The sequence below is a fragment of the Nyctibius grandis genome, chromosome 33, assembly GCF_013368605.1.
Source record: "Nyctibius grandis isolate bNycGra1 chromosome 33, bNycGra1.pri, whole genome shotgun sequence".
In the NCBI taxonomy this organism is placed as follows: domain Eukaryota; kingdom Metazoa; phylum Chordata; class Aves; order Nyctibiiformes; family Nyctibiidae; genus Nyctibius; species Nyctibius grandis.
In genome coordinates this window covers 2,538,884-2,565,207 of record NC_090690.1, presented here as the reverse complement: position 1 = coordinate 2,565,207, position 26,324 = coordinate 2,538,884, and the positions used below count along the sequence as shown (strand labels likewise).

Sequence of the window (26,324 nt, the reverse complement as noted above, 5' to 3'; positions counted from 1 at the left end):
CAAGGGCTTTATCTCTCCCCTGATTGGCTATCGGCAGCGCCACTGCCGGCCCGCGCCCGCCGCTCCGCTGGCATTTCCCCGTCCGAGCCTCCCACCCGTCCTTGCCCCGCCTCTCCGGCAGAGCGCATTTCTTATTGGATAACGCGCCCGGGCGGCGCGGCCGCAATTGGCCGCGGCTGATGTCGGTCAGCGGCCGCTGCCTTCCGGGTTCGGCAGGAGGAGCGGGCGGCTGCCGCCGCAGCATGAGGCGGGTCACGCTGTTCGTTAACGGCAGCCCCCGGAACGGGAAGGTGAGGGGCGGGGAGGGGGGGTCGGGCCCTCGGCGGGGTCTCGCTGCCGCCGCGAGCCCGCGCCTCGCCCCCCGCCCGCTTCCTAATTCCTGCTCCCTTTCCCTCGCCTCATTTACCGGGCGGAGCCGGCGGGCAGCCGCTGGCGGGGGTGGAGCGGCGCGGCGGTGCCCGTGTTTCGGCTCCCGCCGCTCCGGGCCGGGGCTCCCCGCCCTGGGTCGGTGCGAGAGCGAAGCCCTCCGCCGCCCATAACAGCCGTGGTGCCCGTTGCTGCGGCAGAGGAGCCTCGCCGCCCCCTCCCCGGGCTCGGTGCCGTCTGCCGGGGCCTGCTGCCGGTGCTGCCGAGGTGCCCGAACGCCTCGTCTGGCCGCGGCGGAGCGGGGGCTGCCCGCCGGAACACCCGGCCGGCGGGCTGAGGGGACTGGCGACACGGCGAGAACTTCTCGCTGGAGTCGCAGTTAAAGTCACCTTCGCATGGCCCCTCTTGACTCGGGTCCTGCTGTGCGTTAAACCCTGCGGGATGGCAGGTCTCTGCCGTGTCGAGCTAACACTGCGTACCAGCCAATAAATAATCTTGCTTAAACTCTGCTCCCTTGTTTAGACCCTGTGCAGTGATGTCTCAGGAGTGAAAACAGATTCCTAGGCCCAACCAGTGCAGGAAAAGGCCCCGTGATGCAGTTCTACTAAACACTGTTCGTGATCCCTAATTTTTCCCATCCGCATCTCTGGAGTGAAGTCAGTTAATGTGAGGGTAGTTTAATCTTTGGTTTTAGAGAGGGAAATAAATTTGGGAGAGATTTGGAACAGAACAAATAGCAGTGTTTCTTTAGATAAATAATAATTGAATCATAATATTCTTATAGTACCAACACTTACTCTGTCACTACTGCTGCCCCCCCAGTATGCTGAGTCTTGGCAAGAGCTGTGCAAGTCACCCCATTTTAAGACAGCTACATTTCTAACAAGTTGGGTCTGTTTAGGTCCATACATATCTTCCTCTCTCCCCCCTAAGATACTGATAGCCCTGGTAATAAGTCTGAAATGGCAGCAATGATATGAACCAGTGCCTGTAGCTGCCTCTCTCTCCCGCAGGTTGTGGCTGTGTATGGGACGTTATCAGATTTGCTGTCTGTGGCTAGTAATAAGCTTGGAATAAAAGCGACCAGTGTTTACAATGGAAAAGGTGGACTCATCGATGATATCGCTTTAATTAGGTAAGGCTTATCCGATAAAAGTCAAATCACAGATGTGGATTAAGAGACTTACTAGCCTATTAATCCTCTGACCTTAATCAATAACCAGCGCTTTCCTTAAAAACAGGTATTATCATTTCCAGCCAGTATATTATCATTCCCAGCCAAACTCTAGCATTTGCTTCATAGAATACTCCCAAAGTGGGGAGAAAAACAACTATTTTGTAAAACTAAACTAGTCGAGTAACAGAAGTGATCCCTACCTGGTTGATCCAGGTAACATCTCTAGTGAAGTCAATTGTATTACAGTCCGCTGGAACCTGCAAAATTAAGATAAAAATCAGATACTGAAGTTCTAACTAAGGGCAACTGATTATCATTTACCTGAAACTAATCAGGAGGGGTTCCCACTGTCAATTAGGTGAACAAAAAATTATGATTAATCTTTTTTTCTCCTCCTTCTCTTCCCCCTGCTCCCTTCTCTCTCAGGGATGATGACGTTTTGTTTGTCTGTGAAGGGGAACCATTCATTGGTAAGTCCCTGTAATTCTTATGTTTAACCTTTTGTTTAATGGAAAGAGGTTTTGTTTTGCTTGAATGTAAATCTAAAATTCTATTTTCTGATGTTTTCAGAAGATACTTCTAACCATATGGAGGATTCAGAAATAGTCACTATTTTTCTAATAATTACTGTGTCTTTCTCATCTGTGTAGGTCCTCAGACTGATGGGAGACCTCATGAAGAACTAACAGGGTCACACACAGACTGGTTGACACTCAATGTTGGAGGCCGATATTTCACCACGACACGGTAAAAATGCAACCAACGAGTTGGTTTTGTTCTTAAAGGACTTGATTTCAGTAAAGCAGTTATAGCAGCTGGTAGAGTGTGTTCAGTTGGTGAGGCTTCAGATGCTCTTGCAAAAGAGCTAAGAAAATAACTTACTGTGGAGTAGGAGGTCTTTGACTTCTGCAACTTTCTCTGTATTTCATATTTGCTACCACAATTTTGCAACAAATTAATTCTTAAACAGTTTATGTATGAAGTAAAATGAGTGAAAACCTGAACAGACCTGGATTTATCCTTGGAATATTTCTGTTAACGAAGTGCTTTGTATTTAAAATACCTTTACGATACCTCAGGTCAGAAATGTATTTTGCTATGACACTATATGGAATTACAGTGTTAGAATGCTGTTGGAATGCATAGCACACACCAAGGGCAGAAAATACACTGCAAGCAGCAAGTTTGTCTCTTGAGGAAAACGTTCCATGTAAAAAAAAAATTGCGCTGCCTTTGTTTTCTAGGAGCACTTTGGTTAATAAAGAACCTGACAGTATGTTGGCCCATATGTTTAAAGATAAAGGTTAGTATAATGAAATAAACTTTATTTTTTAAGCTAACAAATTAGCAAAAGGCACTATCAAGCTGAGACTCTTGTTTGTATGTATCAAAGCAGAATGTATAATTGTTTTTTTGTAATTGTTTATTTCTCCATTGCCCACATAATGCTCATCTCACAAACTGAAAATATAACTTCCATCCATAGGTAATATTTTTGGGTCTTTGTTTGATTTTAGATTTTCATCTTATGGTTACATCTTGCTCAGTTTTGTCAACAGAATCAGTGGCAAACACTGTACAGCTGTAAGGAAATGAGGGCAGACTAAAATCTTAATGCTGCTTTTATTCTAGCAATGATTCTTATGTGTGTGATAAAATGTTTTAGTTAGTTAGAGCAGGAGCGAGTTTGTTTTAAGGTGATTTCGCCCCCCCCCCCACCCCTGCTTATTTTCTTTCCTTTTCTCTAAAAAACACCCTTTTAAGTGGAATGTTTCATAATCCAGTACCCTTTGGTAGTAACAGTCTGAAACTGAAGCAAATGCTCTTCCATTACTCTATTAAATGTAATTATATATATGTTGTGGAAACAGATGCTTGGGGAAATAAGCAAGATCATAGAGGAGCGTTCCTAATTGACCGCAGCCCAGAGTATTTTGAGCCCATTTTGAACTATTTGCGTCACGGACAGCTCATTGTAAATGATGGCATTAATTTGCTAGGTAGGTATTACCTGGATGACACCTCCTAAATTATTACTCTTTAGAAGTTGCACTTTGCCCTCAGGTAAACATGATAAAGTCAGTGGGACTTTTGTATGCTCACCTAAATGTTTGGGATTTTTCTTTGGTGCCTTTATTCTCAAGCATTGCAATTCCATATGCTTGGTTTAATGAAGATAAACTGTTTAAACTTACTTATCTTGAGAGTATTACAAATTCTCCACAGTGGATTAATATCTAGCTGTAATTCTGGATTTGATAACTTTAACCTAATGTGGTATTGGAGACATCCTTTCTGAGGTTTTTTTTTTTTCTTTTAGCTGAAAGCAAGCTCACTTTTCCTTTAGCTAGTTACATCTAATATAACGTGTGTGGTTGTCAGTTCTATTAGTTCATGCATTTCTTAGAGACTCCTTAAACTTCACTAAGTGCTCTATTCATCTCTGTTAGTGTAGCTAAAATGTATAAAAGGTGTAACAAGTAAGGAGAGTCAATTGAATTGATGCTCCTCCAATAGTAAGGATGGATTAACCCAGACTTTCTGGCATGTTGTTGGTGTGGCTATACACTGCCTTGTCCAGCAAGGGAAGAAGAGTGTTCTCTTGTTTAACGACTCCCTGGAAATAACAAATTCTGCTTTGTTTTGGTAGGTGTTTTGGAAGAAGCCAGATTTTTTGGTATCGATTCACTAATTGAGCATCTAGAAATAGCTATTAAGGTAACTTGTTTTCTTTAATACATGAATGCACATGTCCTACTCTTCCAGGCAATATATAATTTAGTCCTGTCTGTATTAGCTTTTAAACAACTCTCTCAACAGAATTCACAGCCGGCCGAGGATCATTCTCCTATATCTCGGAAGGAGTTTGTCCGATTCCTGCTGGCCACCCCCACCAAGTCTGAGCTGCGATGTCAGGTGTGAAAATGCAGACTTTGTCTTGATCTGTAATAGTGGTGTCTGGTGGTGAAATATCCTGCAGCATCATGTGACAACGGGAAATTCAATCAATGTGTGCTTCCTCCCCCCTCCTTTTTAATCGAGTTTTGATTCCAAGCTGTGGCAGAGTGATCTTAACACGACATTCAAGTCAAGCGGTTTGGGCTGCTTGCCTTCTTCAGGTTGAAGGTTTCCTGGAGGATCAATTTGTTAAGCTGTTCTATTTAAACGTAAAATGGACTAACATAACCAAGGACAATGCTTGGTAGCTTTGCCTTTACATTTCATTAGTCTTATGTAGTAGAATAGATGGTCTTGTGTGTGTGTGTACTTATCTATATCTCTGTATATTTATATACACATGTACATCTGCATGATTCTCTTAACTGTTTTGTGTTCAGAGCTACACCTTATCTTCTGTAACTTTTGGGGGTTTATTGTTCTGGTTTTAGGGTCTCAATTTCAGCGGAGCAGATCTTTCACGTCTAGATCTTCGATACATAAACTTCAAGATGGCTAACCTAAGCCGCTGCAACCTAGCACATGCCAACCTGTGCTGTGCAAATCTTGAAAGAGCTGACCTCTCTGGATCAGTGCTTGATGTAAGAATTGTTGTGTCTTGGAAAGTGTGGGCTGTCCTTCAGCTACTTTAAGGGAAGAGGAATTAGAACGAGCAGATAAGTGTAAAACATGTAGTTCTGCTGTTGTGCTTTAATGGGATTCATTTAAACAGAAATGAAAACTATACACTGAGCATTTTGGGTACTGTTCATCTTCACACTTTTATGAATCTCACTGACATGTCTATCTCCATCAGTGTGCAAACCTTCAAGGGGTAAAGATGCTGTGCTCCAATGCAGAAGGAGCATCTCTGAAAGGGTGCAATTTTGAAGATCCATCAGGCCTTAAAGCTAATTTGGAAGGTAAGAAGTTTTTGCCTGTTAGCTAGTCTGTGGAAACTGAACCATGTGTTTGTAAATCCACATGGCATGTGAAAGGATGAGTTGTGGTTTGTACAATCCATGTTTTCATGAGAAGAGGCACAAATACTGGCCTGAGTGTGTGACTGTATAATCATTAAATTCCGAATTCTACTTTGACCTCTGTCGGTTTACATGGCTCTGAGGAAGAATCATTCTGGAGCTACTGTGTTTCGGACTGTTTTTCCTCAGAAAACTATTCCTTGTGTGTTCTAGGTGCTAACCTGAAAGGTGTTGACATGGAAGGCAGTCAAATGACAGGAATTAATCTAAGAGTTGCAACGCTGAAAAACGCAAAACTAAAAAACTGTAATCTTAGAGGAGCAACTTTGGCAGGAACTGATTTGGAAGTGAGTTATGATTCTTTTATATACTAACTAGTCAACTGGTAAAACTTTGGGGATCGCTGGCTTTTGGCTGAGTTCTCCAGCTTCAAACTAGACAGAGTACACTAGTCTTCTGTCAGTCTTAGTGAGACATGGATGCTCTAGGGAATCATGTTTCATTCTAGACTCAGTTTGGAAGATGAGTCTGAAGTCTTGGATTTGCCAGCACCTCAGAGCCACAGGAATGGCTCGTGTCATCTCAAAAGTGACGCATGGAAATACTGCCAAACTCTTAGTGTGAGATCACGCCATCACTGAAGAGAAACGCAGTTGCCTGGGTTTGTGGGATTTTTTTTGATCCTGGGACATCATTTGTAGAGTGATGATGGAATCTTACCTGACTGGTGGTGCATGATACACTGCCGTCTCTATGACTTAGAAAGACAAACTAGCTCATTTTGAAAGCTGTGTACATGGCTGTTCTTCCTCAAGTACTAGAGAAGTATTCAGAGTAATGCTGGTGAGATAGCAAGAGGCAGCTTCTTTCTAGCTTTGTTCGGCAAGCATGAGTCACTCCTGGAAGATAATTTGATATAAAGAGTGTAAGTCTAACAACTTAAAAAGAAATCCAGCTGTCACTGTGAAAAGCAACTCCTTTCTTACAAGAAGTAACTAAACTCTAAACTAGAGCGACAGACTAGAAGTTTACACTGAAATTTATGGAAGTGTATGTGGTTTCTGTGTAAATATAGTTAAAGTTTTGAACCAAGTTATGGGTATATTCAATTAACACTTATTTTTCTTTTACCCTTCAGAATTGTGATCTATCAGGTTGTGATCTACAAGAAGCGAATTTGAGGGGATCTAATGTAAAAGGAGCTATCTTTGAAGAGATGCTGACACCTTTGCACATGTCTCAGAGCGTCAGATAGGGAAGAGAATATGCTGAAGAGGAAGGAATCAAAACATTTATCGTGACTTTCTTCACCTCCTCCCCTTATTAAATTAGAAGCAATGGTTATTAGACAACTTGCATTTACAGTAGTGCCTAAGTAAACTCTTCTTTGATCACTTTTGGGGGAGGGAGCTTTTGTTTAAGAGGTAGAAACAGATGCTGTTTCTGCCTTTGTAAACAGAGTGAGGAAGTGGGCTGGTTCTAGAACCAGAACGTGTGGCCGGTTTTGGGGGGGATAAATAGATTCATTGTTCAGCATTGCCTCACTTTGGAATGAATTTTAATTTATAAAGCACAATATATGCAATTCTATTTATTAAATCTGTAGCTGCAATATGAATAGAAAATGTTATTCATGTACAGTAGCAACAAAGTTCAGGTTTACAGTTAGACTAGTGTATTTATAGTTAGTTTCTTCATTCATGCACAGTGTATTGAATGACAGATGTGGCTTAGACAATGTCCACAGGATGTTTTCAGGTACTCTTTTCTTCTGGGGTTGAAAACAGTAGTTAACTGTCATCATAGGTAATATATTGCCTTGGAGTAGTTTGAATGCGGGTATAGAACAGTTTTATCATCTTCTAAAATGTGCAGTGGAAGCTGCTTCCACTGAAGGGATCTGCCGACACAGCAGATTTAGTTGCAACTAAAACATCCCTGTTCAGAAATTGGATGGCTTATTTAATCCTTTCCAAATTAGTGCAATTTCACGCTATCAGTCACATGCTGGTAAGAAAAATTCTCTTGCTTTCAAATGTCCTAACCACTCCAAACTGGAGTACCTGTCATTTTTTCATTCTTTGTGGGGAATCAAATGGACATAGGAATACAATACTGTCACCAAAGCAGAGAGAAGCATTGGGACCACAGCACATGCTCTGTCCTCCCATCTCTATGAATAAACGGCATCTGTTTCCCCTCCATGTACTATGCAAATCCTCTTGTACACTGACTGCTTGAAAGCATGGGCATAATCCTTTCCCCAGCCAGATCTTAGTATTCCACTTCAGGCCTGCTTAAAGTGGCTGTAAAAGCATCTTGCTTAGGGCAAAGTGCCCTTTCCACAACTGCTTTACCTGTGAGCAAATAGGGACCGGCGTGACTTCTGCAGTGCAGAAAGCCTCCCAGCATCTCTCTAAGTGGTAATGCATGTCATTTAGGAAGCTGTTTCCACTGTAGTATCAATTTAGTTCTCATCTCACAGAACATACATTTTATACACAATCAAAAAGCACATGAAGAAACGATACCAAAAAAAAAAAAAGGTGCATCAAGAACTTTTACCTCAGATGCTTACTCAAAATACCCCAAAGTTAAAACTAACCTTGAATCTAAGGAAATCCAGTAATAGCTGTAAGTTAAGAACCAATGTTTCCTAAAACTTGCAGAACGTGGCACTGTTAGCAGTGGTCTGAGTTCCACAGTTACTTCAGTGGCTTGTCTGTTACTTGCAGTGCACCTTTCCAGTCCGCTGAACAGAAGTCGTCTTGTCTCAGTAGTAGTTATGCAAATACTGCTTTGCCATCAATCTAGAAAGGTTAGTTCAGGACCAGTATCTGATTTGTTCGGGAAGAATTGCAGGATTCTCCCTAATTTTCAAGTTGGGTTGACTCAGGCTTATGACATGAACTTCTGGGACTCAAAATCCCACAGCCATGTGGTTCAGAATTGGGATTTTATTTCCTCCAGACTCCCAGGGCTCTTGATCTGGCTCTTGGTATATCCTTGGTGAAACATACAGATTCAAGGAAAATATTTCAGCATGATTTTGGAGTCCTTTCTCCCATGTCATCGCTTTCATTGAGAGTGGTGTGTATGTTGCAGTAGAAGAAGATTCCTAGGGCTAGAGAAATAAATGAATTATTTTTCTTTATCATATTTTGTAGCTGGCAGAAGTAAAATATTGTATGGAAAAAATCTATTTTCATAATCGCTGTGTATAAAATATATTTGAACTTTCACTGAAGCACTATGTTTTGAATAATCACAGCATGTGCCATCGTTCATTCACAGATGAATTTAAGGTACCTCTTTTGCTATGACAAAGCTGTATGAATAGCCCAAAGTGGCCTGTTCAGGAATTGCAGGTTCCAGCGTAATTGAAACTGCATTAATAAAAGTGTGAAATATAAAAAGTGTCTTGGTTGTCTTAATTTAAAACAATCTCAATCTTATCTGACTTGGACAGCAAGTTAGAAGAGAAGGCAACTTTTAACTTTGATAGCTTCTTGTATACAACCTTAAAAATATTGTAGCTAAAGTTGGTTTTGCCTTTCATGAGACCTTGACTGTCACCTTAGCCTGGATTTTTACGTAACCAGTGCTTTCTCTAAAGGACTACCTGTTGTAAACCAGGAACCTGAGTACTTGCTTGAGTACTTTATGAAAAGACTGAGTTTTAGGTGTCTTTACTTGTGCACTATGGCAGATAGCTAAAGAATTTTTGCTTTTAAGCATAAAGCTTACCTGCTAGAAAAACAAGTGTCCCTTGTGTCGTGGGGATTGCTGCAGTGTTCTGGTACGTTCTGTTTGAGAGCTTTCATGGTTTTTTTTTGACTTGTCATTCATCTGCAACACTTTTCAGCTTTTCTTTATCCCCACCCTTCATATTTGCTTAATAAAATAGTTGGAATCAGAAGTCATTAACCACAATTTACATAGGTATGTGCACTATTTAAAACACTCTTTCCACATTAGAGATTATCATCACTCAGCACAAGCAGCTAAACTTTCTTAAGGAAGTGCTAAAGCACAGAAAAAAACCTGTCCTGGACTGTGGTCTATAAAGTGCTCGTGATTTCAGTCTAGTAAACTGTGGCACAACAGTGATAATACTAATACAGCTCATCTGAGAGATGAGCTCTCACCTTGAGAACACAAATTGAAAAAAACTAGTTCTTTCTTCAGTTTCTCACCTCCAGTAGATGTCTGTGGGTTAGGAATGCTGTCTAAACAGTCCAAGAGACTCAACAGGATAGAATATGCCTTTCCACCACTTCTGATGAGAGAGATCTTGATTCTTGGAATGGGAATCCACAAACCCAGGTTTTCCTGACAAGTCCTTGACTTCCCTGTGGCTGTCACTGGTACTTAACAGTATCAGCAGGCATTAAGATTTATCTTCTGAAAAGTCTACATCAACCATTCTCCAGTGTCTGAAAACTAAAGAGAGGTCATGTGATAAACCCCCAGCTTCACCCTTGGATTTTTTTGAGAGCACAAAGCTGGCACTGGCCTGACAAGCCCAGACTGAAGCACCCCTAGACCATGGATCAGACTTCCATTCAGACTCCACCTCTGCCAAAATCACAGTATTTTGTTGGTTTCCATTACACAGGGCTGTAAAAGTATTTCTGGGCAAACAAAAGCAGCAGTAATCTTTTTTTTAACCTCCCATCTCCTTTATGTAACTTATGACTGTGGCCTAGAGTTTAAGAGAAGACACAGGTACAACTAACCACTAACCACTGCAGTTACGTGCCCCTTCTGATGTGCTTTGGTAGGTCAGCTTTGTAGCTACAGGAGAAATCTGTGGAGAAACATAGTTGTTGCAAGATGTTAAGGATAGGATGTCATTAGACCTACCTTAAAATGGTGCGTTAATAAGAGGTACAATCATTGGGCTAAGCAGGTCCCCTTCCCTCTTCAAATGTCATCCCTCAGGATGAACAAACTCTTCTGTTTATCTTTAAAATAACCTTAATTTTTGGTAGGCTCATCAGGGAAGGACGGAGTCTTAAAACACTGGTACAGGAAAAATCTCACTTCTAAAGCGATGTGCCCACGCTGAAGTTAATGTTTCTCCCACTGAAACAAACTATTTTCACAGCTTGATCAGTTTATCAGCTGAAGTTAATGTTGGCTACTCTTGCTATGAGTACGAGGAGCATTAGAGCAGGAAGAATTACTCTTTGCTAGAGTCACTAAATCCTCCTTAAATTATTTACTTATGAAATTACTTTTAAGCCATTAATCTCAAAGAGGTCATGGGAGCAGGAAGAGAGGATGTTTGAAGAACAGTAAACATGATACATTCAGTTGCACATAAAACAGTGCCTGGCAAGTCAAAGTAGCTGCCAGGTGGATAAAAAAAAAACAGATTTCTGCAGTCAAAGTTTCTGAATTTAACTCCTGCATGCAAATAGCTATCAGCCCCTTTATAGAACTGCCGTGCATAAACTCTCAGGAATGAAGAACTCTCAAAGTGCTTCACTGCATACCTTTACACACACACATATATATAAAACACAAAGTAATGTAAGCATCTGGGGGGCCTACTCATGAAAGAGACCCCAGTGTGACACCAGAGGGTCCCTTCCCCAGGATATTTACAATATAATATATCTGTCCCTTTGATCAGTTTAATACTGCTTTGCTTTTTATAGAGCAAAGAGTATCAAGGCACCTTAAACATTAAGGAGGAGGGTGATCACAGGCTCTGGTTTATACACCAAAGGACACCTGATATACAAAGACTGAATTTCAACATCCATGTCACCTCCTGTAAGCTCCTCTCAACCAATTCAAACTCACCCAAGAACTTTTACTTAAAAATTAGAAGTCACTGAAAGAAAAGATCGTGTATTTTCCACAGGGCAACAGCAGTCAGCTAGAGCTGACTGTCAGATTTACAGCCTCTTAAAAGAAAGGCTGTTACTTTTATGGCTCTTAGAGAAAACAGCTGAATTTAATAGCTACACCAGGGGTGTTCCCATTATGTGCTTTACTTCTGCTGCATTACAGCAATTTTAAGAACAAAATTGCAGGCTGTGAGATAGAATTAGATAAAGCTACCTGCTGTGAAAGGTTTGGTGTTGGGGTGGTTGTATATAAAAAGAGAGATGACAAGAATACTTGCAGGACATTTTCAAACGGAGAAGAGTTAGAGTTATTCTGCAGCCTCTCTTAGCAAGCAGGTAATGTGCTTGAACAACATACCAGATTCCCTTTTTACTTATTCAGTGTTTACAGATGCTGGTATGAGAAGAAACTTGCATTAGACGAGACTGCAAAGAGCACTTTTTAAGGAGCCAGGGACCTTAGAACAGAAACCAGCTAAACTGAACACATCTGTCAAATATCAACAGGGACTTTCATGGAATCTTTGAGGTCCAGACATTCCTAAAACCCTGAAAGGGTGTTCAAAAATCCTAATTTAGATCTTCATCCAAATTTTTCAGATGTTAAATCTCTTTATAATGAGTTAATCCACACTTTGAGAGGCTGAAAATCCAGCTGTGGCTCACCCAGAGGCACAATGCCACTGGGGCGCTGAAGATCAGAACTGGAGATCCAGAAATGTAACATTTTTATAATCCTGTAAGATAAAAATGGACCTGCAATGTCATTATGATCAGAAAGATGTTTTGTTCTCTCACAGGATGGAGAAGTCCAGGAAGATCTTTGTCAGTGTCCTCCTGTTTGTCATGTTTGTGGAAATCTGCTTGGCTCAACACTGGTCTTATGGCCTGCAACCAGGAGGAAAAAGGAACGCTGAAAACCTGGTAGAATCATTTCAAGAGGTAGGTTCTGGACTGTAAAACCCTGTTGCTTTAGCTAGGATCCCTCATCTGTAAAAGATGCAAGCAGAAGAGGTGACATAGGCTTTACTGCGTATGTGTGTATCTCTGTCTCTCTCCCCCCAAACATACATACATATATATACACACACCCTTTTTTTTAAAGCAGTAATTGAAAAGTAATTGGCATTAGGGTAAGATGACATTTGACAGCCTGCTCTAAAGAACAGTGCTGTCTACTGCAGACAGAGAGCTTGGGCACTCTGCTCTAAAGGGGAGATGGCAGTTTTGAGTTCCAGGTTAAACCTGATTTCATCCTCTCCCCAAATTTCAGCCAATGCTCTGATGGGCTGTTTTATGACAACATTCATCCACTTCACTAAGAATATGACAATGGGCAGCTGTCATGTGGTAACCAAGTAGATGGTAAGCAATTAAATGACAAAGCAGAGGTGGAAGGTTCTGTCCACCCGAGGTTTGCCCATCCTTTCATGTGTAGTCCCTCGTAACAGCAATTCTCGCACCCTGATTTTAAGTTTGCACGAGCATAGCACCTGGGGAAGAGGTGAATTGAAATTGTGCAGTGGAACAGTTTCATCTTCATCTGTAACTAGGGTAGAGTTCCTTTAGCAGAAAAATCTCCTTTCATGAAGGCTGTATCACTTCCCAATTCAGATTGCAAATGAAATGGAAAAATCAGGGGAACTGCAGAAGGGTGAATGCCCCGGCTCGTACCAGCACTCCAGGTTCAGTGATCTGAAGGAAGCCATGGTAAGTAACATGTTTTTTCTTTTATTACTATGGGAAAAATTAGGGGACTGGTCCAAGCTGGGAAAGCACAGGGAGGGAAGAGAAAAAAGGTAGTGGATGAGGAGGAAGAGGCATGTAAGTTTAGTTCACAGGTGGCAATACTGGCTCTGCTCTTATTTTCTGCATCATTCTCAAGTACCTCAGAGTTACAGTCCCAGGTCATTACATTATTCTTGATGCTCCCGTTGTAGCAATGTCATTACTCACTAAATTAAAAACAAAATAAAGTCAAACACATTCTACCTTAATACAAATCCATGCAGCATTCACAGATGCTTAACTTCAAAGGCACACTTTGCCAGCTGAAGGATCAAGCCATATGGAAGCTGCTGCTCCCAAGGTCCCTAGACTGGGAAATGTATTTTCCATTAGATGCTCTAATGCAATGACAGCAGAGGCTTCACATACAAACTAACTGCCACAGGAAGAACACTCTCAAGCAAAAAATGTGCTCTTTAATTAATATAGCAACACCTTGATCAGGCCAGATGGTCACCACTTTCTGGGAGGTCTCTCTGAGCTGTTCTAAAAGTTGAAACACTCAATCTCGACTTCATTTTTGAAGCCAAGACCAAAAGTTAAAAGTACACACTCTAGCCTTTCACTGAGGAACCTGGCTCGAATAAAGGCTCATAAACTCAGTAACAGCAATGCAGACAGGTCAGAGTCTGACTTCCATTGGATTTTCATGCAGAAACTATCTGAACTCCCATTTTTTTTTAGGTAATCTTTAATCCTATTTGTACTGAACATAAATTGGAATCTTTGTCCATGACTCTGGCTTCCAATAACACTACTTGCAGAATGAAGAGCCGGCAACAGTAACTTAATAGGTTTAGACTTTTTTTTTTTACTGCAAGAGACTATGTTAGGCAGGAAAAGACACCAGAGTAATTATCAGGATATTTGAAGCAAGTCCTTGATACTTCTTGCTCACTGAGGGAAACTTGGCCTTTCTTTGCAGAGCTGAAGGCACCCCCCCAATCAGATTCTTAGGTTTGCTCAGAAACTGCTGGTAATCTTGCACATAAGTGTAAAACTTCTAAGTCTCTGCATCAAACACTTAGTTTGCATGTCTTATTCCTGTAGCACAGTCTGAACTATGTGGCCTTCTTATTTCTAGCTGCTTAATGACATTGAAAACAAATGAAACTTTTTCCAGATGCAGCTTTTCCAATGTAACACATTCCTGGAGTTGCTACAGGAATATTATGCAATGAAAGGGGAGGTGTCTGGAAATGGTCCACCCCATGGAAAAACTTTTCAAATTATCTTCATCATTTCCTGGAGAAGCTGGTAGGGAGCACAAACAAAAATACACCTAGCTAAGATACAAAAGGGAAAAAAATAATGTGTTCAGACAGCACATCTATCCAAAACACCTCAGGCTTTCAGCTCAGAGGTAACAACATAAATAAATATTCAAGCAGGAGATCAGATCCAGCAGGATATAACACAGGAACATGGTTTCCATTTGAGCAGTACTAAGGTACACAGAGAATGGTAATAGGGCAACTGTGCCACTCCATAATGACCCCGGCATACTTCTGCAAGCACAGCTTGCTTGTCTCTGGTATCCTGGCCAACTGCTTGAGCTCAGAGACATTCTACATACTGAGGCTTTGTGCAAGTTCATGCTTCTTGTCCTAAACTGCCGTCAAAGTGTAGTGTTCAACAGCTGTTGGGTTGCACTCCAAGAACTGCTGCAGTGGTGGACCCATTAACAGATGTAAACTTAGTCATGCACTTTGGGATGAAAAGGGCTATTCTAAGTGTCAGTTACATTATACTGCACGGTCAGATCCATGGGCAGGTGGCAGAGAGATCATGTCGGGTCAGATTTATGTCATTCTAATCCTCCTTCCAATGGAGACCACAACATGAATATTTTAGCATCTGACCAGGCTTTAAAATTCCATCATCAAAGTTATTTCTTCTCTTTAAAAAAAGCATATGATGTGTGTTTACAGGAAAGTCTGATGGCAGAAGCTAGACGAAAGAAGATTTAAACCCACAAAGCCAAACGGAACAACGGACCCAGAATAAAATTTCAAAGCTATGTTAAATCAACTCCTCTTCAACTGGCCTCTGCTAGATTGCATTATGTGAATAAATACTCTGCAGTTGCATTTAAATAGTAGAAGACAATTGTTGTGTAGATTACTAGCTTATATGTAAAAGAGAACACATTCTAGTCCAGTGGCGGGACTCAGCAGCAGAGTCCTTTGTGTCCTGCAATGAAAACTTGGACGTGACAGCTTTTGTTTCACCCGTACAGACAATGCCCGGACAAAGGCACTGTCTGATCTCGCTAGTCTCTGGATAAAACAGTAATACAACTTTGTTAAAAATCAAGAATAAACTTACTGTTGGGATGTAATTCCACTCGCACTTCAGTAGTCCATGTATGAAAGACCTTTACATGTTTTTTTTTTTACTGGTTCACTCATAAAAACTACATTTATTTTAAAAAGTTATGTACAAACTTTACAACAGTGAATACATTTTAAAAAAACACAAAAATTTATACACCTTGCTTTACAGACTTAGTGAATCATAGGTCATTTACCCAGAGATGCAGACGCCCTTTCCAAAGCTTAGCTCCTACTCTTTTTCTTCAGAGCCAGTTTAAAAACTGTATTTTTTGCTGATTCAATTGCAGAGGACTAAAAGAAAGAGAAAAAAAAGAAGGTATTTGCAGTCTGCAGAGGTGGGTTTTATAACTAAACCATCACACCCAGGATCTCAAAACACTCACAAAACCATGTTACACAACATCCATATTCTCCTGAACTCACGACGAACACGTCCCGAGGTTTATCATGGCATTAAACCTTTATAACACCAACAATGACAAACTACATCAATTAATACCATGCATAGTGGGGTTGAACTTCAGAGCTGCTGAGGACTCACACCTCTGTTTAAAAAAAATACAAAAACTGCAGACCACGTATGTGAAAAACAGGTTCAAAGTACGCAGGGATTTCAGTGACAGCCTTAAATCAGAACAGTCAGACTAACACAGCACAAACAGATGCTCTTCACCTCTTGTTAAGCTCCTCTACACTCCTTTGTGTACTCTCTATAGTGCCCACACACCCTGTCCTAAAGGTGCTTTAACATTAACAGGAGCAGAATTAGGTGAACCTCAGGAGCTTTTGGAAAGCCCCTCTCCTGCCACGCAATCAATGAAATCACATTATTTACTTTTTCTTTCTGATGTAGTCCTAGGAAGAGCTCACCCTGGTCTGCAACAGTGAACATAAGATAGAGAAGGTTTTAATTAAAAGAAAAAATTCAAAGAAGGTAGAAGTAACAGGTCAGGAATGTTTTCACTATAAAAAGGATTACAGTTAAATTACAGACATCTCAAAATTATTATTTCCATTTACAATTATAAAAATAAATAAGGGGAGAAAATCTCAGAGTCGGAGCCATTATCACTACAAGTCTAACTCACTGTTAATCTGTGGAGCATACGCTGGGCTGCACAGTGTGAAGGTTATTAGATGCAGGTTCTCAACACCCACTGCATGTGCATTACAGTATTTTCTGCCACTGCAGATCACAGAGCTGCTCTCACTGGAATCGGTGTCCTTTCCTAATCCAATAATCCACTGAAATGGAAAGCTGTCTGTTTCTCTCTTCCCCTGATGTGGATTAGAGCCTGTAACATTTTTAAAGGAATTTATCACAGCATGACAAATTTTAATTAAAAGCTCCAGAAAACAAGTGTTGAGCATATTTCTCCAAAGGAAAAAAAAATCCTCTAAGACTTGAAATTTAACACTAGCTTTGAATGGCATGGCTATGAAATGGGATTAAATTTTGTCTTCTCTACAGACTGGATATTTAACTTTGAGATTTGTTTTATTCAAAACTATGAAACGGGTAGAAACTGCTGTTTGCTTTCATTTCTGGTATGCAGAGATGACATCACTATGGACTATTCTCCTTCTCCCAGTTTTAGTCCTCCAGTTTAAAAGACATTAGATGACATTTCCAAAAGCATCTAATTAACATGGGAAGATGATTCTCATTTTGAAAACTAAGTAGTGAGACCTTAAATTGTCTCTGAAAATTAAATCTCAGAACTTAAGTCAGGTAGGTACTGTAGCAAAAAGCAGTGCACTTGAAAAAATCAGGGGTCTGGTGGGATTTCTCATGAGACTGTGGGCACTTAATTCCACTTAATTAAAATCAGTCAGGCCCCATGCTTATTCACACACTTAAATGCCCAATTGCCTTTAGAAATCTGACACTTAGAAGACAATGCTTTCTTCTAAAACTGGCACAAAGCCCTAAAACATTTAGGCCCAGTACAGAAATTCCATCTTATACATCTAAGCACACTGTGCTGACTTCTGTTAGCTAAGGACATACCTCTTCATATACCACCAATGTCAGAAAGACATTTAAGAAAACCAAAATTGTGCTGAATGCACAAGGTACATCTGTGAGTTAGTTATTAAAGCAGATCAAAAAGGCAGGGAAAGAAGACTCATGAGTTTACCTAAGAATGAGGTAACAGGCAGATGCAGAACGGGGCAAGGCACTTAATTAACAATAGGTGGTGTTAATATGTACTTTTCTACAATTCAGACCACATCCTGCTGTTCTGCCTAAAGCAAAATTCTCACCGAAGACAAAAAGTTCTTGTTCAAGTGAAGAGTTTCAGAGGATCCTTTAGTTCATGTGTGCAGCAGAAGACAGACAGTGGTTACAAGAAGAGGAAGAAGTAGACAAAAAACGAAAGACAAGAAAACCCTGTGGTTTTCAAGTCAAGCAGTGTCTATGTCCAAGAACATAATGCGGAGCTGACAAGTCCTACAATGCACTAGAGAGAGGGGGTGAACCACGGTCAAGTTGCCCAGAAAGGTTCCAAAGATTTCCCCTGAGAAGGCAACAACCCAGAAGACAGTTGGATGTGCGTGACAGCAAACACGAGTGCAGATGTATGTGATGTGACTGCAGTGCAACTTCCAAAATGTCTCCAACCTGGTTTGTGATGTGAATTCAGTATGACCTTTTGATGAAAGCAATCTGTGTTACAGAGCCACGCAGGCAGCAAATGCAGCTTCTGCAGGTCACTGGAGTCACACTGAAGCCAAAGGAATATATAAGAACACAAGAAAGGACTACTTCAGTCTGAACAGAAAAACCCTAGGGTTTCATTGTTGTTTTTTTCCCCTGAAAAAAGGCTTGGCTGAGGAAAGCTTTCATTAAGTTTAACGAACTTCCATTTTTCAGTAAGGTAATGAAACCCATTTAAGTCATGTGAGCAGAATAATGGTGCAGTGGCCTGCAAAAAAAACCCCCATCCAACAGTATTTGTATTTACCACTGTGAGCAACATCCTCAGCAGGGTTTTCAGTGTGTCCCCCCCAACTTCTACCAGATAATCAGAAGCTAAATGACAGTTAACAAGCAAAATTATTTCCTGGAAGAGAGAGCCCATGACAGAATCTTCATCAATACAGACAATGAATAAACAGGCCACAAGCTGTAACCAAACAGCCAAAGTTTTGTATAGGGTCAGAAATAAACTTGGATCCAAATTCCTCAGCTGGTCCCTCTTTGTGTTGAGTTTTAAGAAACTGAACTTTCCAAAAAGTTTGAATCTGAACTTTGCAGGCAAACTCCCACGTTTCCTGAGTTTCATAGTGAAAGGGAACAAGGAGGAGTGATTTTCTTCCCTTCCCTGGAAAATATCAGTGAAAAAATAACAGCCACTACAAAAGCCATGTTTATAAACAGGCCAGTCACACAGGCAGAACAGCAGGGCAAAATATTCTGCCTGAATGTGACACAAGAGTATTTCTTACAAACCAAGAAAAACCCAAACTTCGCTGGCTTCTCAGCTGCTGGGAATGTAGCACCAACAGGCAGCTGCAGCTTTGGGGGGACACATGAATAAAGTTTCGATTATGGAGCTTGAAAACAAAGCAGTGAAGTTCTTCACAATGCATTAGTGCTGCAACAGGCAGTTCAGGAAAGCCCTGCTCCACACAGCAAAAAAAGAGCTGCTGTAACTATTTTTGGAGTCATCTAAATCTTGGAAAAGAGAATATATATAAAATATATACTGCAAAAGAATTTTAAATGGAATTGTCTTCTGGCTTAAGTGCTGCACAGACTCCCTCTAAGCCTGCTGCAGAAGAGGCAAGTCCCCACCGAGGGGTGCAGCCCTTCGAACAGAGCTCAGAGACAAGCAGCCCTGAAAGGTGCAAAAGGGATCTGCCAGCGTTAGGAGTATTAATCACAACTGGGGATGTCCTATTTTTACTAGCAAGCTTCCAGTGGCAGCTCAGACACAGAGGAATGCTGTGTCGAAGGGCCATCTGGTCCATAAATAACAATGCTGTTTGTCTTGAATTTTCGGTCACGATGCAACTGTGAGGACAGGCCATTCTAACAGCGTGCAACAGCCTTTTCCTGCATGGATCACGTGAATTTAAAAACATTAAAACCTAAGATCACGTCATTTTTTCTCTGTACAAATAGAAAGACCGATGCTGACATCCAGACAGAGCAAGGAATCAATAACTAAAAGAAAAATTCAACAGATTATCCCATCCTCCTAGGAAAGAAAAGCTGCTGAGAGCTGGAGTAACCCAAGCAACAGGAAATTAGGTGGTTAATTGTCAAGTCTCCCACATGCATCCCAGACCTAAATAGCTCCTTAGAGCCTAGTGGCTGTTAAGAACCTAGATCAAGGGAGGCTGTGAAACAAAGTGCAATTACTGCCACAAATAGGCGCAGGAACACAGAGAGGATGAGAATTATTTATACTTGTGTGAATTTGCCCAGCCAAAGTAAAGGTTACAGTAACTATCAGACTTTGTTTCTGAGGTCAGGATGTATAACTAGTTTCACACACTCCATCCTCTCGAAGTTGCTGGTACCAGTACAGTGCTGGTATCAATGCAGCTTCTAGTCTTCTCACATATTCACAGGATTGAATCAACTTTTTACACCCTATTAAAAAGCACAAAGATTAAATATTGTACCAAGTCCCAGACGCAAGCACAAACCAAGTATGTAACATAATTCAGAGAGGAGTACCAACTGCTCTGTAGTGTTAAAACCAGAATCAACAGTGAAATTATGACAAAGTACTGGTGAACCTAAACTCTCCATTGGGAGTGAGCAACTGCCACTACTCGAGCAGAGATGGTGTAAAGCAGAATGTCTGCACTTTATCTTAAATACATATGATGACTAGCAGAAAAAGAGACTTCTTACGCTAACAATGCTCAGGTCTCTGCCTGCAATCAAGAATCTTAGGAGACTGCACGTCATACACCGGCACCTGACATCTCAGGAGGTGACACTTCACAACGTCGGAATGGCTGCGATCTGTTTCACTTCATGCAGATCAGGGCTTGGCTACACTACAGGGGCAGGAGGGGGGACTGGTGCGTAAGTACAGCTGTAAAGCGGTAATGAACGTATGCGAAAATACTGTAGGACACATCTCATACTGGTGTGGCTTACCTTGTTTCAAACACTGGTGCAAGTCACTACTGTGACAGACTTACACTAGGAATGAGCAGCTGAAATTCCATCAGTGAAAAAACTCAGAACAGACAAGACTAAGACAGACAAGAATTCCAGTAGGGTGACTTCTCCTGCTATGTGATTAGTGTCTCAGTACTGGAAAGGTAAACCAGAGGTTGGGAATACAGTCACAATAACAGTTCCTTTTTGGTATTTCCCAAAGCAAACTCCAAGGGGAGTGAATGGAATGGCAGGTGAGATCATTACAGCAGCAAGTGATGACCCTCACTGCAATCCTTGCTCTGAAGAGACAACGCTGGATTTTCTGGTTTTGGGGGGTGGAGGAGGAGGTTTGGCTTCACGTCTGCTGGGTAGTGGTGGAGCAACCTGAGAAGAAGAAACAAAAACACACAGAAAATAAACCATTACCGGCAAGTTACAACATTTGGCTTGTTCTTGCAGAAAACTGCACTAGTGGGTTCTTTCAGGTTGGCTCTCTGCTTGCTTTAAGGGGCATCCTGTAACCAAACGAGATGTGAAAGGCCAGGTGAACAAGAAGCTTGTGTGGCTCACCACTTGCTTAGCCAAAACTGTCAAGATTTCAGGACTATTTTAACTGAAGGAGGACAGAGTCAACTTTACAACAACAACAAAGTAAGAAAACCCTTCAGAAAACACTTTTACAATCTCTCTTTACAGCTCTTCCAATCCTTTTCATTTGGCTGCAAGCCAAGGTCAATGTTGCAAGCCAGAACATGTTAGTAATTAGTTTTCTTACAAGGCTCAAGGGAAGGAGGCTCTTTTATTAATCCTCTTGAACCAGTGACTCCCACAGCATCCCTCAAGCTGGCGTATTTCTGCCACTTACACAACCTACAGCAGCTATACTGCCCCTTTTCAGAAGCACAGTCAATTCTGACCAAATGAAGGGCAAAGTAGAAAACCTCCTATTTATCCCCTGCTTCAAGGCATTATGCCAGTGTCATATCTCTCTGTAACAGAATTTCGTGATCAGCTGTTTTGTTGTCTCCCTGTGCTGTCAGAGGTAATGTATTTTAATTGCTATCATTCTTTACATTCTTTTTAGTCAAATTCCAGTTCATCTCACTAAGGTACTCCGTAAATCCTCTTTGCAAATTGGACTGGGGAAGACATCCAGCGCTTTCACAGTTACAAAAGGATGCTTTCTGTTGCATTAGTAAGTAATTACAGCCCCATACGAGAAGCACCTACGTTTCAGGGGCAGATGAAATGATTCTGACACAATGACCAGAGTATTTGCACATTAAGTATCTGCAAGTCATTTGGAATCCCATAGTATAAGAGAAACATTAGTGATACAGCATAAAAAAAGTGGCAATTGGATGTTCCTAGAAGGAAACCAACTTCATGAAACTGAGAAAAAGGCTGTGGCTAAGATGGTGATCTAATACAGGCTGTTTTACGTGACTAATGACGCACTTTGAAAAACGAGATTCTTCTGAGCTGAGGACTCAAAAGGAGACATTTATAATCTCTGAAAACATGTGAATTTTTTTCCCTTCTTTTTCAGGACCAGATTACTGCGCTATTTTATGTTGAACATGTTTTTGAAACTTTTCAATCATTGTGCTTGTTTGTTTTCACTATATCTTCCCACCCCCACACACAGTTTGCCTAACCAAGGACAACAACTCCCACTCGAAAAAAAGGGACTGCACTTGATAGCCTTCTCTTGAAGCAAAAAATAAAAATTAATTCTTTGGTGATTTCAGGGAGTGAACCAGTAAAACGATTAGACAAGTTTCAAGTAGCACCACCCTAGAAGCAGCTTGGAAAATTCCACTGGTGTCTCTTTCTCAAAAGCTGTTTTCCAAAAAAATGTCAGCTCTCATTTCCTTACCTCCACAGAATTCCTCGGGTTGCTATTCTCATAGGGTTTGCTCTTGGGCGGAGGTGGGGGTGGCGTGCTCTGCAAGCTAGCAGTTGCCAATCCATCAGCTTGCAACGAGGGAAAACCTAGAAGCAACAACAATAAGAAAAGACATTAAAGGAGGCAGAAAAGGAACAGGAAATGGGATTGACCATGTAGAATTTTAAGGGAGCTTCATTTAATATCTTGTGCTTCTGATCTAACAGTTCTCTGTTTAGCAGCTAAACCTGAGTGGATATGTCAGAGTCGAGTCACAGTTGTATCTCCCTTAAGTTCAAAATGCCCAGAAGAGTTCTGTCTTCATCAAATGAACCTAAGCTTATGTGAAAAATGCATGCCTGAGCGAACAGAAAATTGAATCCATTATCACATCTGCAATGTTCAGTGGGGTTTCCTTTCAGCCTGGGCCTCAACCTGAGAATTCACTTTGATTTTAACTCCAGTTGATGGAGTAGATAAGTACCCAGACTTCAGAAGAATTCCTGGGAAGCTGTCCTGTTACTAATGGCAATTAAAACCGCTTGCTAAGTAAAAGAGTGAGGTTTCACATTACTTTCACAGATCTTTCCTCATACAGTATTCCTGCATTTGTTTGTGTTCCTGGTTGTCTCCCCACCCCATCCCCCACATATTTTTTTGGTTTTAATCCTCTCACCACAGTTTTATGCTAGTTTAGTTTGTTATCTACACTGGATTCTGAATTTATATCCGTGTAAGAGGATGGACAGTCAGGTCCTACATAGGAACTTCTGTTCCTTTAAAAAAAAGAGCATAGAGTGAGAAATGCAACGGCAAGCAAGGAAGTTGTCGGTGGTGACACTACCTTAGCCATATTTATATGTTGCTTCAGAATAAACTACAGAACTTACTGGATATACAAGGGAGGTAACTGTGCAAATTATTAATTTTGCTAATTCTTCAAGACGAATTCCATCTCTTTCAGGTGTAACATTTATTAGCTGCAGAGCAACTTCTCCTAAAACTCTAATAGAACTTACTTTGGGTTCTTGGGGTTTTGGGAGTGATCGGTGGTGGGCTGAGAGGTGTTGATTGCTGGAGTGAAGAACCCTGAAGCAAAGTCAGTCTGCTGTCTCCCAACTGAAGACTCTTTGGCCTTTGTGCTTTTCCTGACATGCCCTAGTTGAAGGAGAGAGTAAAAAAACCTTTAGAAGTCAGCAAGGTTGCTGCACGTGTATCAACACATATCAGATAATCAGACCTGTCACAAAGGCACCAACATGCTCCAGAAAAGCCATGCGTAAGACAGAAAGGTCCATTCAGGTGAAACATAAGAGTGAAACCACTGCACTGGCTAAGCCATGTCAGAAGGCACATGCTGTGCTCCTAGGACACATTCAGTTTTCTGTGGGACCTTACTAACTGGGTAGCAATAGTAAACTGTTTGTAACGACCTTCGGGTACTAAGTAAGAAGGGAAGACATCAAGCTGAAAAATTGCTGCATTTGACTAGCAGTGCTGTGAACAAATTTTGGGGGAAAAAATTATTTCCAAAAAGAATAAAAGATGGAGTTCTGGGTGCAAGTCAGGACTTCTGGTATCATCCAGCTCCTCAGGGCTGTGAAACAGTCTACTTCAGGCTTTACAGAGCAAATCCCTCGCATCTGGGACTCGGGAGATGTTGTGCCAGTTCCTTCCAATGTCACACATGTCCTCTGTGTTCTTCACTCAAATCATGAGGCCATCTGAATATGGTCCCAAGAGTCCAGTGCCTGAACATTATTGTCCTTTTAAATATTAGTTCATTGCTTTACAGAGAAGGCTGTCACTTACACAGGTAATTAAACTCACCGGGCTCTTTTAGAGATCAATTCTCCATCATTAAGCAGTTCAGTATTTCCCACTGCACAGAAGGGACCACACATTGGTGTACAGTGAATATAAAACTTCTGAAGACCAAAGCTGCTGGACACCGAGCAAGCCTTTGGTCCCCTCTGGCTTTCCAGCTCCCAAGCTAGAAGCTAGTCAAGAGCTGCATAAAATCAGTCTGTCCAATTCTTGTGCTGCACTATGCAGCTTTGGAACAGACCAGCTATAAAACCAGCTTTCTCTGTACTTTGCAACGTTCTTAAGCATGAATATAACCCTTAATTGCTCGTTCGTTTCAGTAAGCTGATCACACATTTGCCCTCAGAGATAGGGGGGGAGAGGGGAGGGTGGGTGTTCTGTTTTGCATCTTTCAGCTCTCTGCAGTGCAAAGTCTTGGACAGACATGCCTTACTGTCCTAGCGAACTGGTCGACACAAATGGGCTTTCTCCCAGGTCTTTTCCCTCTAGTTTTACTTAATAAAGTGATCAGCAGCTGACATCACAGTTTGTGGGTTAAACCCGTTTAATTCTTCCAGAGGCAGAGGGCCAGGCCTCCTGAAGCACTAAGATTTACAACCCCAGATTTTCCTGGTGAGTGGGAAGCCTGTCAGTACTAAATGACACGATTCTAGAACCACAGTTCTCCTTTTTATAACTATTCTGCAGACTCCAAGTGCTGGCAGCATCACTCAGATTTCATGAGAATTCCTGAATATATAGCAGCATAACCTGTTCCTGCCAGATTCAGCTGAGATCTTGGGAGGGAAAGGGAAATATAAGAACTCATGTCTTCTCGTTATTTACGCAGCCTGTGTTAAGTCAAATTAGTATCACTGAGCCACCAGCTTAAATATGCAGATGCCTAATTCTCGCATACTGACAGTGTAACATAGTCTGAGCATAAACCACGGCAACACTCCAGGGTTATACAGCTCTACTTTTGGGCTGAAGCTGATCTGTTTGTATTAGGTGATCATCCTGACTCCCACTGTCAACCTGAATGCCTAACAGTCTCCAATATATTCCTCATTACAACATATAGATTCTCTTTTATTCCTCTTGTAAAAATAATTTGCTCAAGGAGTAAACACTCCTGCCCTCACGCAGGAGGTCTGGAGCAGAGTACAGACTGGAAGAATCAGTTTTTCAAAGTCCCAAGCTGGTGACCTAACGACCAGACCATCTTTTTTCAACTCCTCAGTCTATCAAACTGATCTTCACCTTGCAGTACGTTTGATTTGTGCACTGATGCTGACTGATAGCAGCTGAACATCTGGCTTGCCAGCTGGATTTTTGAGTGGGCTAGCAGTATCTGCTTGCTCCAACAAAAACAGAACAGTTCTACGTGGTACGGAGCACATCACGCACTCCTCTGCTCCGACAAGAAATGAGGGCACTGAGCACCTAGATGAAACATCAGTGCCTTGTGCTTCCAGTTTGTACCTTAAGCCAAACTGCAGTTTGGTCTGTGATACAAGTTTTCCAAATAAAAAAAGCAAGAATTACTCAGATGACCAAAGCTTTTGGTATTTCAACCTCTCCCACTATTTAATGAAGTTCCCAATGACAAGCATGGCTGAAAGCAATGGAAACACTAAAATCTCCTGCTGTGCATTTTATTATTGCTTATTATTTTTTTTTTTTACCATTTTGGAAGTCAGTTCCGTCTCTGGCTCCTTCTCTACAATAACCTGAGACTTGCTAATACTCCATTCCTTCCGCTTGAGTTTGCTAATCCGGTTATCACCATCATCTTTCATGGGCAGTTCCTCAGCTCTGGAAGCTGTTGATATTCTTCTCTCCAAGAGAGGCTCCAGAATAGATCTGTGGCCCACACCAAAAGAATGAAAAAAAAGAGGAAACATTAGCCTACCAGACATTTAAAGCACTATCTGTTAAAAAGCTGTGATCTCTTCATTTGCATAAGAAATTATTGTGAAAAACTGAGTTATGACCATAGAATTTTCAGTGAGATTTGTGCTCCTACGTTACCCTAGCAATACTAAGTA

The 26,324-nt window shown here is 41.4% G+C and overlaps 3 protein-coding genes across 3 annotated transcripts in view; 2 read left to right on the top strand and 1 right to left on the bottom strand.

Moving 5' to 3' along the window:
• Positions 1–213: 213 nt before the first annotated feature.
• Positions 214–8,879, top strand: KCTD9 (potassium channel tetramerization domain containing 9). The gene is made up of 12 exons (XM_068421395.1): positions 214–290; positions 1,380–1,501; positions 1,970–2,013; positions 2,194–2,290; positions 2,788–2,846; positions 3,415–3,543; positions 4,194–4,261; positions 4,364–4,459; positions 4,933–5,082; positions 5,298–5,403; positions 5,677–5,810; positions 6,602–8,879. The coding sequence occupies exons 1-12, from the start codon at positions 243–245 to the stop codon at positions 6,716–6,718; spliced, it is 1,170 nt and encodes a 389-aa protein (XP_068277496.1). The 5' UTR covers positions 214–242; the 3' UTR covers positions 6,719–8,879.
• A 3,246-nt stretch (positions 8,880–12,125) lies between these two features.
• On the top strand, positions 12,126–15,129 carry GNRH1 (gonadotropin releasing hormone 1). The gene is made up of 3 exons (XM_068421592.1): positions 12,126–12,266; positions 12,939–13,034; positions 15,044–15,129. Exons 1-3 carry the CDS (start codon positions 12,126–12,128, stop codon positions 15,080–15,082), a joined length of 276 nt encoding a protein of 91 aa, XP_068277693.1. The 3' UTR covers positions 15,083–15,129.
• Positions 15,130–20,861: 5,732 nt separating this feature from the next.
• The window catches only part of DOCK5 (dedicator of cytokinesis 5), a 72,534-nt gene continuing 67,071 nt past the window's right edge, over positions 20,862–26,324 (bottom strand). The window contains exons 49-52 of the mRNA XM_068421296.1: positions 25,962–26,139; positions 23,487–23,625; positions 22,459–22,574; positions 20,862–20,963 (exon numbers count right to left, since the gene is read on the bottom strand). Coding sequence (XP_068277397.1) covers positions 20,862–20,963; positions 22,459–22,574; positions 23,487–23,625; positions 25,962–26,139 — 535 coding nt within the window. The remainder of the gene's footprint in view (positions 20,964–22,458; positions 22,575–23,486; positions 23,626–25,961; positions 26,140–26,324) is intronic.